The 17,036-nt window shown below is 35.4% G+C and overlaps 2 protein-coding genes across 4 annotated transcripts in view; one reads left to right on the top strand and one right to left on the bottom strand.

Annotated features, from left to right (window-relative positions):
- LOC127651617 (phospholipid-transporting ATPase IH-like) overlaps nt 1-2,618 on the bottom strand; it is a 94,536-nt gene extending 91,918 nt beyond the window's left edge. For all 3 annotated transcript variants that reach the window (XM_052137539.1, XM_052137538.1, XM_052137540.1), the window contains exon 1: nt 2,219-2,618. In XM_052137539.1, coding sequence (XP_051993499.1) covers nt 2,219-2,257 — 39 coding nt within the window. In that variant the 5' untranslated portion in view covers nt 2,258-2,618. The remainder of the gene's footprint in view (nt 1-2,218) is intronic.
- A 1,566-nt stretch (nt 2,619-4,184) lies between these two features.
- LOC127651610 (gamma-tubulin complex component 3 homolog) overlaps nt 4,185-17,036 on the top strand; it is a 30,893-nt gene continuing 18,041 nt past the window's right edge. The window contains exons 1-7 of the mRNA XM_052137528.1: nt 4,185-4,421; nt 6,021-6,128; nt 6,318-6,385; nt 8,216-8,299; nt 8,525-8,742; nt 10,166-10,344; nt 12,836-12,948. Of these exons, the coding sequence (XP_051993488.1) occupies nt 4,346-4,421; nt 6,021-6,128; nt 6,318-6,385; nt 8,216-8,299; nt 8,525-8,742; nt 10,166-10,344; nt 12,836-12,948 (846 nt within the window). The 5' untranslated portion in view covers nt 4,185-4,345. The remainder of the gene's footprint in view (nt 4,422-6,020; nt 6,129-6,317; nt 6,386-8,215; nt 8,300-8,524; nt 8,743-10,165; nt 10,345-12,835; nt 12,949-17,036) is intronic.

Here is a 17,036-nt window from a genome sequence, read left to right as displayed (position 1 = left end):
TTCTAACTGATGCTTCCAAGACTATCATAAGTCATTCTAGCAGTTTTAAAAAAAACTATTTTCCATTATGTCAGCCATTTAGATGTTACCTTGGTGACACATTTGTAGAATCTACAACATCAAAATTCAGTGCATCAAAGAAAACCAAATGTTTGCAAGGCATAAAAACACACATGGCCAACGAACACAAAATCAACTCCCGAAACTTTGTTTATTGGGAACTGTGTGTGTTACATGATTTACCGTAAAACTGGTGCAAACAAAACACATACACACACACACAGAGACAGGTGAGAGGTGTTTGTGAAATGACAGTCATTATTGCTCATCGTGTTTATCCCATACTACTCCACATCATTTCATCGGGTATTCTAGACTGTCTAGACACACCAAGAGATTTTGCTCGTCTGTTCGCATGTGGGCTTGATTACGGCGACAGACAACAGAATAACAGATTAATATGGCCTTCAATGATGGAGGACTAAATGCTCATGTCCTTTTCATTGGCTTTTGCCATTCTAGCAACCAAGCAATCATACATCACCAACTGCGATAAACTTCATAGACAACTTAGGCTTAATATCTGCCTTATAATTGAAACTGTCAGATTGTAACATCGTAAAATGTTGTTCTATCACATCAAATATCAACATTATAACGTTTATTTATACTATATATTTAGTGATTTCCACAAGTATTATTTTTTTCTATTATTATTTAAATTGCATTTGTGTTTCTCTTCAGGTTTATACATCTAACATTACTCCAGCATAAGAAAGATACACTGTAAACTTATTAAGAATTAAATATTTTCCAGATAATATTTTAATAATTTCTTTTGGTTTTAATAGAATAGACAATATAAAAAACAATTATTTTATTTTGCAACATGAAGTCTTTATATCATGTTTACTACTTTTCTCACACAGGGGGTCCCTCACAAAATGTTCATCAAATTTGGGGGGTCCTGAGCAACACAAAGTCTCAGAACCTCTGTCTGATTAAAGGTGCACTCAGTCATTTTTGTAGGGGTGTAGGTGCAGCATCTTTCAAATGCAATGTTTTTAGTTACCGTTGCCACTGCAGAAATTCACAGTCTGCAAAGATTGATTTAATCTATGAGAGAAATGTTTCGATTAAATTGTGGTTACTGATATTTAGCAAGTAGTATTCTGATCTTAACATGGCTGCCCCCATGAGGAGACCCTCTCCATGTAGACTAAAACAGCTTTTATAAGATTACAGATTTGACTGGAGTCTTCATCTCATGTGAGTGCTCAATAAAAATACAATTAATTTGTTTATGAGTTAAACATTTTAAATGAGGAAAACTGAATGACTGCACCTTTAAATTCGGCTACTGAGCAAATCTATTCCTCTAATGTAGTTGCTCCTGTACTGAGCAGCTAAGTGGCTTACAAGCAGCTCTAATCTGTGTAGGAATGACATACAGTACTATCGACTCAACGCGTCTATGAAAACGATTGGATTGCGTAATACTAATATGATGTAGAAAGAGAATTATAAACAAGGTTACTTTGTTTCTGATGGAATTTGCGTGTCAGGAATCGAATGACGTAGAACAATGACAAATAATGCGTAATTTAGCCTTTTATTGGTCAAATAAAGTGTAATATGTAAGTTTGTTTATGTCGTGTAAGGGTAATATTGCCCGTGTCATGAAACTATTCGCATTATTTTTTTAATTGGCCCACACCTGTTCGCGCATGCGCAATACAACATTCATTTCAGTATTTTGTCCGATTTTAGTTGTTATAACCTAGTGTCTGTCGTGAGATACATCTGTGATTCTCTACCAGGAGCTCAGGGGGAACTGATCTCAGTCGGGGGTGTCAATACGCAATGAAATATACAATTATTGTCTTCAATTAAGAATTTAGGTCATTGCAGTGGAATTGATAGCCTAACTTCATTCGTGTTTTTGTTTTTATTAGTTACTATAATACCGGTCATTGTGCTGTGTAATTTGCTCGCACTTTCTACAATCACAAAGACACATGATGCGCCCATGATAAACGGAGAGATTAAGATCCAAACATGTCATCTACTGTATATACAGTGCATGCGCTTTATGGCATAGAAATCTGTATTACAGCATAACGGCTACACATTGGACACTGCAGCCTTTCCGAATGGAGCAATCAGACCAACAAGTTGGTGAGACTGCTCGCGGTCACCGTATAGCGGCTGTACTCACGCATCTAGTGACGAGGTTCCGAATGGTGCTGAAATCCATTCTGCCCGAGCCGCTTCAGGTGCGCTGTCTTCGGTTTCTCCTCGGATCTTGTAGAACAGCCACATAAAACGCTAGCTGATCATTCTATCAACTCTCTGATCCATGACTGTCTTCTGTGCGGTCTTCTTTTCGGCTTGACAACTGACAGTCCTACGACTACTGCGAATATTCCATCTAATGATCACCTTTAGAAATGAAGAAGGCTCCTATAAAGTCCAAACGCTGTCATTGTGCCATAGTCTTCGGTGTCACTTGCATACACACTGTGATGGAGAGGAAAACAACAAATTCTCGCTTTTCAAGGCTTAATATGTTAAGGGACTGGCTACTTCTTTCTTGTCAAGTGTACCTTCGGGCTCTACTGATGTACTCACTCTCCTTTGGTGTAGTAGAGCCCTTCCGACTCCCCCGTCTGCTCGCACCGGAGACGTCATGAGCATCGCGAGCGCACGCGCACTCTCGAGCATTTACACCCACCCGCCCACGGGGATTATTCAGTCATGCCTCCAGTTACTCCCAGTCCAGTGGCAATCAATCTCAAGCAACAAACCTGAAAAGGGTGATGACATGGCCAATCGCTAAGCAATGTAAAGTGGCAGCATTTTAGAAACAGCTACATTACGTGACAGAACATAGCTCATATTTTATTTTTTTTATTATTTTTTTCAGGGGGTCGATCAATCCCTAACAATAAACTAATCATATATATTTTTTTCTAAATTAAAGATATATATTTTAAATAGGCAAATAATATTAAAACAAGAATGCATTATTGTTTATGATAACAAATAATTATTAAGAATACCTATTAATTAACTTCTTAAAAATAGTCTACATATTATGGTGTTATAATTTTTAATTATTAATTCTTATAATTATTAATTAACTCAAGTATCTGGCAATTTCAAGATTATCGGCATAAGTCAATAACAGTACCCTCTTGAGCAATAACATAAGTGTTTTTTTTCCCCTTCTGTAACTTCCAAACTTTCTGGGAATTTTGTGGAAAAAATTTTTAGGTAAATAAGTGTTTTTTTTTTTGTTTGTTTGTTTGTTTTTTTCTTTATTGTTTAAGTCTCCTTTGCTTTTATTATTAAAATGTTATTAAGTGTCAAATACAATAATCTCCAGGGAGCAGTATGGTCGATCTTATTATTTGTAGGCCTGTATTGTTATTAGAAATATAATCAGATTTTTGTCATGCTTTCCTTTAGTTTAATTTTGTGTACAAATCTTTGTATTATAGTGATAACATGAATATTCAACGTTTCAGTTGAGTTAGTAGGCTACTTATTCATATGATTTTTATTTCTGGACACCTCTTAAACATTTTAATCCTGTGCTTTTACTAAATGTACATGTCAAAACCATTAATTTTTCCCTTTGTAGTGTTTATTTGTAATGCAGAGCGAGATGCCCAAACCACGGCCCACGGGACAAAGTTGGCCCGTATGACCTTTGATTTGGCCCGCTTTGCCAAGAGGGGGGAAACATTTATAGAGAGAAAAAATATGCCATTGACGCAGATCTTCATTGCTAAGCATGCTTTGTCCCACGGGCCGTATATATATATATATATATATATATATATATATATATATATATATATATATATATATATATATATATATATATATATATATATATATATATAATGAAATCATAAAGGAGGGAACCTGGGCAACTTTTATATTGTAATATGATGAATTTTTATATAATGCAATGTTTACTTCCGTCCCATGGCCCTCAAGACAAGTTTGCTTTTTGGCCTTTCGTTTTAAAATGTTTGGGCATCTCTGTTGTACTGAACTGAGTCGTTCAAATTAACGGATATTTCGCGTTTATTTGGGTAACAAATATGGATAGGAACATTTTCCGGGGTCTCATTTTCCAGTCGGCAGTGTTTTCGCTGCGCACCGTTGCTGTGTTTACCGTTCACTGTCCGACAGGGGGTGCCTTTCGGCGGGTTCCGTAAAAATGGCGCTGCTGTTGCCAGGAGCTGAAGCCCACCGGAGGAATAGAGATAGCGGATAAAATTACACCCCCGATACCGCTTCTGCTCGAACGGGAGGTGGATTTAACCGCATCATGGCGACGCTCGATCAGAAATCACCCAACGTGCTTCTGCAGAGTCTGTGCTGTAAGATCACGGGCAAGAGTGAAGGTAAAGAGACACAAAACACCCCATTCATTGCATCACTGTCAGACAGATGCTAAAACATGATTGTTTTGTGATGCAGTTGTGTGTAAATATGTGGTGTACTTCAACATCATGACTGCATTGTCATGATGTTGTGTGATGGAGAGTCAGATATTCACTGATGAGATGCTGGAAGAGGATCAGGGAGATGACAAATAAGCTTTTTATTATTGTAAGCTTCACAATTCGGCCTTTTAACCCTTCATAAATTGGCCCCATTAACTTTCATTGTAAAAGCCTCACTGTGACCTACATTTTTTGCTTTTATATTTAAAGATAAGGATGAAAGAGTGAGAACTGTCTTTTGTGGTAATCAACATTCTGCAACAAATGCTGTTGATTGAGCGTAACTTTTATTAAACCCGAAATATTCCTTTAAAATAGTTGTTAGTTCTTTGCCTCTTTTGTAGTTGATCCAAGAGTTCACTATAGACAAACAGATCAGACATAGACTTTTATTTTATTTTGGTATGTTCAATTCACTTCATTTTGTTTGTGTATTAGTTTTCACAATGCATTTTGTTGCATATTGCCTTACAAAAATCACAGTGAGCAACCCAAAAGCGACAGTGGAAAAACTCCATAAGGTCTTTGGTGGCAAAGAAAATGTAAGCACTTGATGTGGGAGAAACCTCGGGAGCTCCAGGACTCATTTAAACAATATTATTCAAGGCATACATACACATGAAAAATAGCCAAATTGATTAATTTGTTGTTTATTTAAAAAAATATATATATATATATAATAATTATTCCATGCAATATGTAATAGGAGTAATTGGCCTGATACATGAGTAATAAATCAGTGAACCTAGAAATGTCCGATTTATAGAGACCACAGACCTGCAAAATTCCTGCTTTCAGTTTCCTAAAAAGGCATTAATTCCTTTAATAAAACAAAATACCCATTTGTATCTGTATAGATGTGGGCTTTGATCTTAAAAGAATAGTTTGCCCAAAAATGTAAGACTTTCTTTCATCTGCTGATCTCAAATTAAGATTTTTAGAAGAACATTTCAGCTTTGTTGGTCCTCATAAAAGTAATACATAAGACTCCAGTGGTTAAATCCATGTCTTCAGAAGCGATATTATAGGTATGGGTGAGAAACAAATCAATATTTAAGTACATTTTTTACTATAAATTGTCCTCCCTCTTCAGTCAATCTCCACTTTAACTTTCACTTTCGCATTCTTACCCCCCTACTGGACAGTGAGAAGAATTTCTAGCAAAAAAAGCACTTAAATATTGATCTGTTTCTCAACCACGCCTATTATATCACGTCTGAAGTCATGGATTAAACCATTGGAGTCATATGGATTACTTTTTTGATGCCTTTATGTGCTTTTTGAAAGTCAAAAATGTGTCACCCATTCAGTTGCATTGAGAGGACCTACTGAGCTGAAATGTTCTTCTAAAAATCTTAATTTGTGTTCAGCAGAAGAAAAAAGTCATACATATCTGGGGTGAAATATACCTTAAAGAACTATTACTGAAATGATTCTTGCACATTATGAAATTAATACAGAAAATAAGCATGCGTTATCTTCTGTCGTTGTTCCCAGCCGAAGTAGCCCATCAGTTCCAGTACGCCGTCCGGGTCATTGGGAGTAATTATGCACCCACCATTGAGCGGGATGAGTTTCTGGTGTCGGAGAAAATTAAAAAGGAATGTGAGTAATCTGAAACCCTGAAATTCTTCCACCTGCTTTATTCAAGAGCAACTACTCATTCAGACTTTCATTGAATTTTCACTGTCAATATGTGTTCATCACAGTTGATAAAGCACTTTTGTAGTTATACATGTATTTCCAATTCAAAGTAACCATCATTTTGTTTGTGTGTTTGTTTATTTGTTTCAGTGTTGAAACAAAGGAGAGAGGCAGATGCCGCCCTTTTCTCTGAGCTGTACAGAAAGCTTCAGACCCAGGTAACCATACAACCATACCACTTAATGAGATTTGATTATTTACTATATGTAATGCTTAGAAAATACTTGATAATATGACCCCTAGAGGGGGCAGTGATATGACCAAAATCTTAATTATGTATTCTAGTTGAAAAAGGAACATTTACATTTTTTAATGATATATATAACCACGTTGTAATGTCTATTTTTTGATAATCTTAGTGTCTTAAATACTTTTAAAAGAAAAAAGAAAAGAAAAAAAATACGATTATCCATAACAAATAAATAAATCTGGTATCAGTGCAAAATATGCTTCATATTATGTAGGGCTCAATGAAACCCATTTTAATAATTCTTTCCAAATTCCATTAAATTTTCCCCCAAATTCTGTGTTTAACATTTTATTATTTATTATTTTATTTAAAAAAATTTTCATCACTGTCTAATTCAATTAATTGATAGAATATGAATCAAATCAAAACATACCATTGCATTATTTTTCGCTTTCATTCCTGTTAAAGATGGTTCTCATTTGTCTATTAATGAAAACACTTATTTAGTAAAACTACACTCTTGGTTGAGATATGTCTTAAATATAATGTAATTATTATTGATAGATTATTTGTATCATCATTATTATTATTACTACATTGAAATATAAATTTTACTCTACAGTAGTCATATATTTCTGTTTTTCAATTTCACACATCTACTGTACTTAAATTGCGCTTTTATTTTGGCGTAAAACCGAATTAACCCTTCTCAATTTTTTATGTTTGATGACTGCTTCACAACTTCGGATAAATCGCAAAAGGCTGTGAGTTAACTCTATAAATATATTGTGCATTTGCTGGGCTCCTCATTTATTTCACACCGTGTGTGCTTGATGCTCATGATGAGTGTTTGTGTATGAGCGGCCGGCTTCACACATTCACTTTGTAGTGCACAGCACATGCAGACTGTATATTTATTTATTTAAATTGCAGCCTTTTGTGGCTTAATAATCACACTAGGACACAACACAATTTCAATTTGATTAATCATGCATTCTATCCCAAAAATGTCAAATTCGGCATTGTATTATTAATTTTGCTTTTATGACTGTAATCCGTGATTCTGTCCATGTTTCTGCATCGTGGAAATCATAGGGCCCTAGTTATGTAACATTTAGGTTAAGACACAGTAATATATAACAGTAACAGTAATGTATTATACATTTTATTGGATGTGATGTTTCAAGCTGTTGTAAAATTGTCGAAATATGCATAATTGCACATCTGGGGCTGAATTCATGAAAGTCTTAAGAAGAAAAAGTTTTACATTTACATTTTATGCATTTGGCAGACGCTTTTATCCAAAGCGACTCACAATCCCCCTGGAGCAACCTGGAGTTAAGTGCCTTGCTCAAGGACACAATGGTGGTGGCTGTGGGGCTCGAACCAGTGTCCTTCTGATTACCAGATTACCAGTTATGTGCTTAGACCACTACACCACCACCACTCCATTAAGAAATGGAGTTTTTAGGAAAACATTTGTAAGAATTAAGGAAATAGAGCGTTCTTAATTATTTTTGGGAATACAACATTTTCCATAATTCTTTACTTAAGTTTGAAAATAAAAATAAAATAATTGTGACCGCACAACAATTAATTTGTATATTAATGTGTAAGTTAATTATGAATTATAATTATAGACAACCTAAAGATACACTGTGATTGCACCAAGCATGTCAAAACTAAATCGCTCCCATTATAATTATCAAAGCTGTTTACACTGAAAATGCCTGTCTGCGAAATTATATTATTTTTAATATTATGAACTATTATTGACTATGTATATTCTGTTGAACAGGGTGTGTTGAAACACAGATGGTCCATCTTATGCCTCCTACTCAGCCTCTGTGAGGACCCAAGGAAGCCATCAGGTCGTGTGCCTGTATGACATATTTCAACTATTCTTCATTTACACTTCACAACAGCACATTTGGGCAAGAAAAGGACCATTTTCAAGAGATAATTTAGCTCTGTATTGAACAAAATGAAAACAGATCAGGGAACATGATTTCAGCAGTGTCTACATATCTAATTGTCATTCCAAAAATTACTTAACCATCTCAGTGATACAGAATAAGTCAGAAGTTAAATCCTCTTTGCTCCCCAGGGGTGCATTTATGGAGCTCTGATCGGCCAGGCTTTGCCCCGTGATGTTCACTCCACCCCGTTCTACTACGCCCGTCCCCAGAGCCTCCCTCTCAGTTACCCGGAGCGCTCAGCTGCCGCCCACAACTCTAGCATAGCCACCAGTGGCATCAGCAGTATGGGGGCGTTTACGATCAACGGGCCTGGGCCTGGACCTACCCCTCCATCACTTCTTACTGGGTGAGTGAAACAGCAGCAACAGCCGGTGCACAGTGCATCAGAACACCACCACGACACATAATGCAATCAACCGAGACATGAAATAGTGCTGGCCTTTTAAAGGTGTAACAGCTCACATTTAGATCATGCCTGTTTATAGGTAAAATTTAGGTAGCATCGTTTGTCCAAAAAACACGTTTCCCAAATAAGATGAGTATTCCAATGAGAACTCTCCCATTTCTTTTTTTTCTTTCTGTTTATAGTTTCAAGGTCAATGCAACTAAACTTCAATATCAGTGATTTATCTCTTTGACCCCGTTTCAACCTGATATTAATATGCATTTTTGGTGATCTGATCACATGTGGTCAGTGTTAAAAACAGGACTAAACTGGATGAAATGTTTTGGGATCAGATCACTGGTGTGAAGTGCTATTCATACAACATGCGTCCCATACAGCGGTGAAGCATTTCCCCGCATTTGTCAATCAACCGCTGTGCTAAAACAAAACTTTAATTTATAGTAAAAAGGACTTAAATATTGATCTGTTTCTCACCCACACCTATCATATCACTTCTGAAGACATGGATTTAACCACTGGAGTCATCAATTGCTTTTATGCTGCATTTATGTGCTTTTTGGACCTTCTGAGTTCTGGTCACCATTCACTTGCATTGTGAGGACCTACAGAGCTGAATTTGGGTTCTGCAGAAGAAAGGAAGTCATATGCGTCTGGGATAACATGAGTACATTTTCATGTTTGGGTGAACTATCAATTTAATACCTGGTGTAATCAGGGCCTTTAGGTCTAGAGGAAATTTAATCAGTCTCATCTTCAAAATATTTATTTTCAATATTAGGTGTGGATTTAGCCTGAATTATTTCTTGTAATTTATCCTATCCGATTTTTCTTTCTTTTTTTTTTTTTTTAAGAAGATTTTTATGAATCCATCCCCAGATTTCTTGATCTCCATTAACCAAAATAATACAATCTGTGAAAAATAATTTTTGGTTTTTGGTTTTAAAAAAAAAATAAACTTGTTAATGTGGCTGCTGTATTTGTGGCATCTTTAATACACTAATAACACTTGGCCCACATCTATTATTAATGCGGCTCTCTAGCACCTACAGCACTTAATATATTTTAAATATAGCCATGTGCACAAAGCCTTAGATTAATTGATTACTGGATCCATTTCACAATAAATCTGTTGGACCAACAGCATCATTAAAGCATCTGCACTGCAATGTTGCTATTTAAGGCGCACCATTACGAGGTAATTAGTGAATTCCCACAGGTACTGAAAATGGGTAACGAAGACGCATCTCAAGAAAATAGTGTTTGAGGTGGAAATGTATGAAGTGAAAGAGCAATGCAAATATTGTTTTTGACCTGCCTCGAATTTGTCTGTTAAACAATGACGTATGGAGATTTTGTTTTTTAGACCTGGTACACAGGCAGTCAGTGAGTCTATGAGAGGGTCTCGGCTAGCCTGGAGTATCCCAGTCTCTAGTTCCCCCTCTGGGGCAGGTTCTGCTACATGTCCCACCAGTGGACCATCTGCCCATCTAGGCCCAGCACTTAGAGCCCCACAAAGACAGCGACGGGACGGCGATGGCAGCGGTGAGTTTCTGCAACCACAATAATTGACTATATTCAATTAAATCAGTTCTGACATTTCAGGCAAGAATTTTGTGTAAATACATCTTGTGTACTCAAAAGCTTGTATCTCAAGAACTTAATTTGGGGTTACTATTATTTTTATTATTACCTCGCCTATATCATTTTAAGGGTCAAATCTGAGGTATTTGCCTGAAAAGTAAGCTTCTAGATAGCCTAATCAGGGGATTAAATGCTTGTGATTTATAATAAAGCATTGCAGATAGTGTCACACTACAAGTGACTGGTTATATAGGTTTACTGAGCATCAATGGTGCTTAACATTTTACAATAGATTGTATGTTGTTTGCCAGATTATATATATATTTTTAACCTTTTTAAGTGTGTCAAGATTGCCTCTTTAAAATGTTCCTTTTTCAACTAGAATACAAGAAACTGAACTAGCATAGATTTCAGAGGCCTGAAGGGTTTTTTAAATAATATTCCAGGTTCATCACTATTTAAGCTTAATCGAAAATATTTGTGGCATAATATTGATTACCACAAAAATTATTTTTGACTTGTCCCTCCTTTTCTTTAAAAAAAAGTTAATATCTGTGTTCCAGTGAGGCATTTACAAGTGAATGGGCCAATTTGGAAACATTAAAGGTGCAATATGTAACAATTTTCATGTAATATTCACCCTTTATTTTGCCAATGTGTTAACGACTTGTAACGCAATTTAAAAAAATTAGCCCTTCCCGGACTTTCTAGGTTGCCTATTAAAGCCTGTAGACTGATTTACATGTGAAAGGAGCGGGTCGTTTTTGCTGGGAAAATCCAAAAGATGTGACGTGTATGCACGCTCCCAAAAGCCTTGCCTCAGTAATCGCATCTCTTCCGCTATTCAACAGCGACAACAAACTGCAACACTAGGTAACATTATCTTAGAGATGGAATCCAGCAAATGTCTGGCTAAGCTGGAACACGATCGTGGTCGAGTGAAAACTACAGTGAACATCGGCAGGGCATTTGATGCCTGGAGGGACATTTGTTTGGTTTTGGGGATCAAAACTGCCCCTGAATTGGTGTTCTTCTTACTGGACAAGTAATCTTACATAACTGCAAAGCATGTGAAATATAGTGCCATAAGGATCGATCTGTGTAACTTTAGCTAACTTGATCTTGCATGCTAACGCTGACGAATTGCAAGCTACCTTGCCTCGTAACTTTCAGATAATTTAAACGATCTTCTCTTTATGCTAAAAGTCATGTTAATGTTAATGTCAATCTGTAATTATTCAGCAAGATAAACTACAATAACACATGAAATTAATGCTAGACAGTGTCCAAGATAATGCAAAAAGACCCAGTCATTAGTGTAACGTATCTTGGTTATACAGAAAATATATACAGTGTATTATTATAAAACAATAGTGCATCAATATATCAAAATGACAGTTGTGATGGAATCACATCAATACTGATTTGCGTGTTTATAGCATAATTATAATGTACAGTCTATTTTATAAACGGCTACTGTCATCATCCACCAAATTAAGCTAACAGCTATTGATAAAGCTAGCTAGCTAATGCCGAAATAGGCTATCGTATAAATGCAGTCAATGTATCATGCAAAGAAAAGTGATGACTTCAAACTACAGTCTCGCATAGTCAGACCTGTATCCACACTTTGTTTTAGCCCTGTTCCAGCTGGAGAGTCAAATATAATATACAGTCTCAAAGTTTGTAGAAAAACAATCATAACTGTCATTTTAATTATGCTACCTCATCTGTCAGCATGATGTCGGTGAATCACATTGTCTCTATGTATGTTACGTCTTTGTTTTGGTCGATGCTTGTGTCCCTATGGAGTGTGAGCACGAGCAACAGGTAGCTGCAGTTCACATAATGGCCACAAGTGTCATTAATAACAAGTGTTTCTGAATCTTACATACGGCACCTTTAAAGTACTCACTTTTTCAAAAGTATAGCCAAAATATTTAAACAATATGCTTGTTTACATGTTTGTACAGTGATAAAATCACTAACCTTTTCTGTGTAGTTATAGCCAATTTGACAACTTTGCGATGTAGTCAACAAACCCTAAAACCACTTTAAAAATGATGATTTAAACAACTTGACTCAAATAATTCACCCGGTTTAACCAAGTAATGAATGCATGTGCTTTATAAAATGATAAACTTCACATTTCTGCTTTTAAACCCTCCAAATTTGGCCCCATTCACTTCCATTGTAAGTTCCTCACTGTAACCTCCACTTTTGTTTTTTAAGAAAAGGATGGACAAGTTGAAATTAACTTTTGCATGATGTCACAAATGCTGTCGATTTAAGCTTGGCTTTTACTGAACCTGGAAAATTCCTTTAAGATGCAGTCGACCACACGGAACCTTACTCTTCACATTCATGGCAGATAGACGAACGTGACATTTACAGCTTTGTCATTTAAATTCTGGTCTTTGGACACTTTCTTTCTGCCTTTCGCTCTGTGCAGCTGAGATCGGAGAGGCGGCTCTCATCCGAGACATTCTGTATGTTTTCCAGGGGATAGATGGAAAGTTCATCAAGATGTGCTGTCCAGAAAACTGCTACAAAATTGATTCAGAGGTGAGTAAAGGGATATTTCACACAAAATGAAAATTCAGTCATCATTCACTCATCCTCATATTGTTCCAAACCTGCATGACTTTCTTTCCTCTGTGGAACACAAAAGGAGATGATTGGCAGAATGTTAGACTCAGTCTCCATTCACTTGAATTGTATGGATATTAGATGCAATGAAAATGAATGGTGACTAAGACTGACATTCTGCCTAACATCTCTTTTGGTGTTTTACAGAAGAAAGTAGTCATATGAGTTAAGAACAACATTTGCCTGTCCTACCATGTTATTTATCTTACTCTTTCTGACCTTGTACTTTATTTCTTTATTACTTACTTATAAGGCTAAAACGATTCATTGATTTGCATTGATTTGCTGTGCTAACTTGATTACACAATGTTGCACCGCTACTAATTCTGGTTTCTCTCGATGTCAAGTGAGTTTTTAAAATACACATCAAACAACAACACATCTTTTTGAATGATGTTTGATATCAGGAAACAAACCAGCCATATTTAACTTTATATAAAGAACATATAAAAATGCCTAAAAAGAGCCTAATTAAGTGTTTTATTTATGGATAATTTTTTTATTTATGTTATTTAAGTTTTTGCATTGCTTTGAGATGTTAAGTTTCTTGAGGAAAGTTATAACAATAATCATAATAACAACAACAATAATAATAATAAATATAGCTGTAAGCAGCATTTGTCGGCTTTCAAGCCTTTTAAGAACGTTCAAAGTATGCATAAAAAATATGTATATGTACTTTGTAAGTTGCTAAATTTGCAAACTGGTGTTAAATTTGACTCTGATGACTCTGTTCAACGATCCTGAAACAGGATAATTGTTATGGTGGTCTTTTTTTTTTAACTTTTTAACTGTTATAAAGCAAAAAAGTACACAATCTCCAAAAAGGTTTTAGAAATTTGAATTATTGGCTTTTGGATACACCTGGTCAAACCCACATGATAAATGCAATAAATAAATAAAGTTCAACTTTTATTTGATAATTATTGACCTAGGGAGTCCTAGATGTAGTTCACAATAGCATATATTGGATAATATACAATAATTTACACACCATTCATACAGCCATTTTGTTGAAAATTTGATTGGCTGCTTACGGCCATGTTTTTTATTTGTCAGAGTCATATTGTAGAAAATGTTAGCTTTTGGCCCCTACAAGAAGCATACCAATTTTCAACTTAATTGATAATACAGTTGCGAAGTTATGAGCATTTCTTTTTGGGTTCTAGCACCCCCTGTAGGCGAAATGTTTTGTGACTTTGCATCCTCAGAATGTCCTGTTGTCTATGTGTATCAAGTTGCATAACATTTGGTGTTTTCGTTTGGTAGATATTGGTCAGTACGTACAAAATGGACGACGCCTAATCAATTTGTTGGCTTATATCTTCGCAACGCTTCGACGAATCAAAATTCCTTTGATAACTTTTTGTCAGGTGCGTTCATAGTAGACACACCCCAATTTTCATGTGAATTGGACATACAGACATAAGATTTTAGAGATGGAAGTATCTTTTATTACAAAAATATTTTGTAAGAATAACACTAGTTACATGTGCCAATGTGTGTATTATATCCATTCTGAATTTGCATTCATTAACAGTGCTTGCATTTTTTGGGGCAGCAAGTATTTCACACACAAAAAAACCCCATTATTATTTAATTTAATTATTGAATATTCCATCTCTATTTTTTGTCAGATAATATTCAGTCCATTATGTTTCTCTTAACAAAAGAGGAACATTTCTGCTTTTTTTCTTTTCTTTGTTTTGTGTTATTTTCACACTTGTTATGCTTGTAGAACAACAACCCAGTTCATGAGTTTTTTAAAAGTATCATAATTCAAAACCACTACCCAAAAATGATAAATAGCTGCAGCACTACTTATTTCTGTTTCATTATTTCTTTCTCTCTCAATGTCCATCACCCACATGCCCTAGCTGGTTATGAATACAGCTATATTAATAGAATAATATGGAAATAAAATTGCCATTTGATAATTAAAAGTAAATTGAATCAACCTTGCTTCTATAATTAGTCAAATCAGACAAACATAAAAACACAATACCGTCTTGACCAATAAACCAGAAACATAATTAACGTTTTATACCCACCGAGATCTTTGTAAATAATTACAAGAAAAGTGTTGTCATGTAGCATTTCTCATAAATGTGCATGTGTCACAGTGGTTAAACAAGCACATGATTCTTCACTTAAGTGAGTGCATTATGGGAAACGTGAAAGTTAATCTAACCATCAACTGCTTTTGTCTTGCTGTGAGGCCTCAAGAAGCTGTTTGCTTCTCATGGCTCCCAAAGCAGCTTTTTTTTTTTTTTTTAACTGCGAATCAATGATCATCAATCAGGTGTCCTTTTAAAGTGACACTGTTCAAATGGATAAAAAATTGTGTGTGGAATAGAACAGTGTGCTTTTACGTTTTATGTCAAGTGAGCTATCGCTCACCTTCTGACCTTCTGAGTGGCCAGATTCATTACATTATCACTGAGTTTCCTTGATGCCTATTAAGACCAGTCCATTTCAGTTCTGGACATCAACCCTTAGGAGACTGTAATGAGCTCCTAAGTACATACAAGAGTCCAGACACATAAAACTTTAAATACATTCTATATTAAAGAGATTTTTATATTTTTTTAAATTGTAATTTTGTACTTTCGTATTTTTGAAAATGTAATTCTCATAATTTACTCACCCTCATGCCATCCCAGATGTGTGACTTTCTTTCTTTTGCAGAACATGAACAAATATTTTTTAGAAGAATATCTCAGCTCTGTTGGTCCATACAATGCTAGTTAAAGGTGACCAGAACTTTGAAGCATGAAAAAGCACATAAATGCAGCATAAAAGTAATCCATATGTCTCCAGTGGTTAAATCTATATCTTCAGAAGTGATATGATAGGTGTGGGTGAGACACAGATCAATATTTAAGTCAGTTTTTACTATTAATCTTATATAAATCTTTAACTTTCACTTCCACATTCTTCTTTCTATGTATTTTGCTGATTTGCATTGTTTGTGCATATTGCCACCTACTGGTCAGGGCTGGTCAAAGGTGGAGATTTATAGAAAAAAAGGACTTTATTATTGATCTGTTTCTCACCTACAACTATCATATGATCTCTGAAGACATGGATTAAATCATTGGGGTTGTATTAATTACTTCTAATTGCTTCTATACTTCAATTTCCTTTATGTGCTTGTTGGAGCTTCAAAGTTCTGGCCACCATTCACTTGCATTTTGAGGACCTGCAGAGCTGAGATATTCTTCTAAAGATCTTTTGTTTTTCTGCAGAAAAAAGAAAGTCATACACATCCGGGATGGCATGAGGGTGAGTAAAAGATGAGAGAATTTTTTGGGGTGAATTATTCCTCAATACATGCATAGAATTGATTTGTAGGAACCCATTAATATGTATTAATATAGCATTTTAATATGTACAGTCCTGTGCAAAAGTTTTAGGCACTTGTGAAAAATGTTGCATAGTGAGGATGTCTTCTAAAGCCGTAAATAGTTTTCATGTATTAATTAGCATCATACAAAGTCCAGAAAACATTTAAAAAAAAAATAAAAAGTTAAATCAATGTTTGTTGTGACAACCTCTGCCTTCAAAACAGCAATTCTTTTAGGTATACTTGGACACCGTTTTCCTTGCTTGTTGGCAGATAGGATATTCCAAGCTTCTAGGAGAACTTGCCACTCTTCCTCTATCTATTTAAGCTGTCTCAATTGCTTCTGTCTCTTCATGTAATCCCAGACTGATTTTGAGATCCGGGCTCTGTGAAGGCTATACCATCAGTTGTAGGGCTCATTGTTCTTCTTTCATTCAATCCTATTTGTAAAGGGATTGGTGAAATCTAAAATGTATATTTCCTACTGATACACTAAATGCAGAATATATAAAATAACTGTTTAAAGATTGACGTTTCTGTGAGAACTGTAATGCACCTAAGACTTCTGCACAGTACTGTATAAAAAACTTTTAAAGCATATAAAGCATTTTATTCTTTCAGTGCCACAGTCCCCAGAAGTGTTCTATTCACCTCATGT

This window comes from Xyrauchen texanus, chromosome 11, assembly GCF_025860055.1.
Source record: "Xyrauchen texanus isolate HMW12.3.18 chromosome 11, RBS_HiC_50CHRs, whole genome shotgun sequence".
In the NCBI taxonomy this organism is placed as follows: Eukaryota; Metazoa; Chordata; class Actinopteri; order Cypriniformes; family Catostomidae; genus Xyrauchen; species Xyrauchen texanus.
Note: the sequence above shows the minus strand (reverse complement) of the source record. Positions and strands in the feature narration are given on the sequence as shown.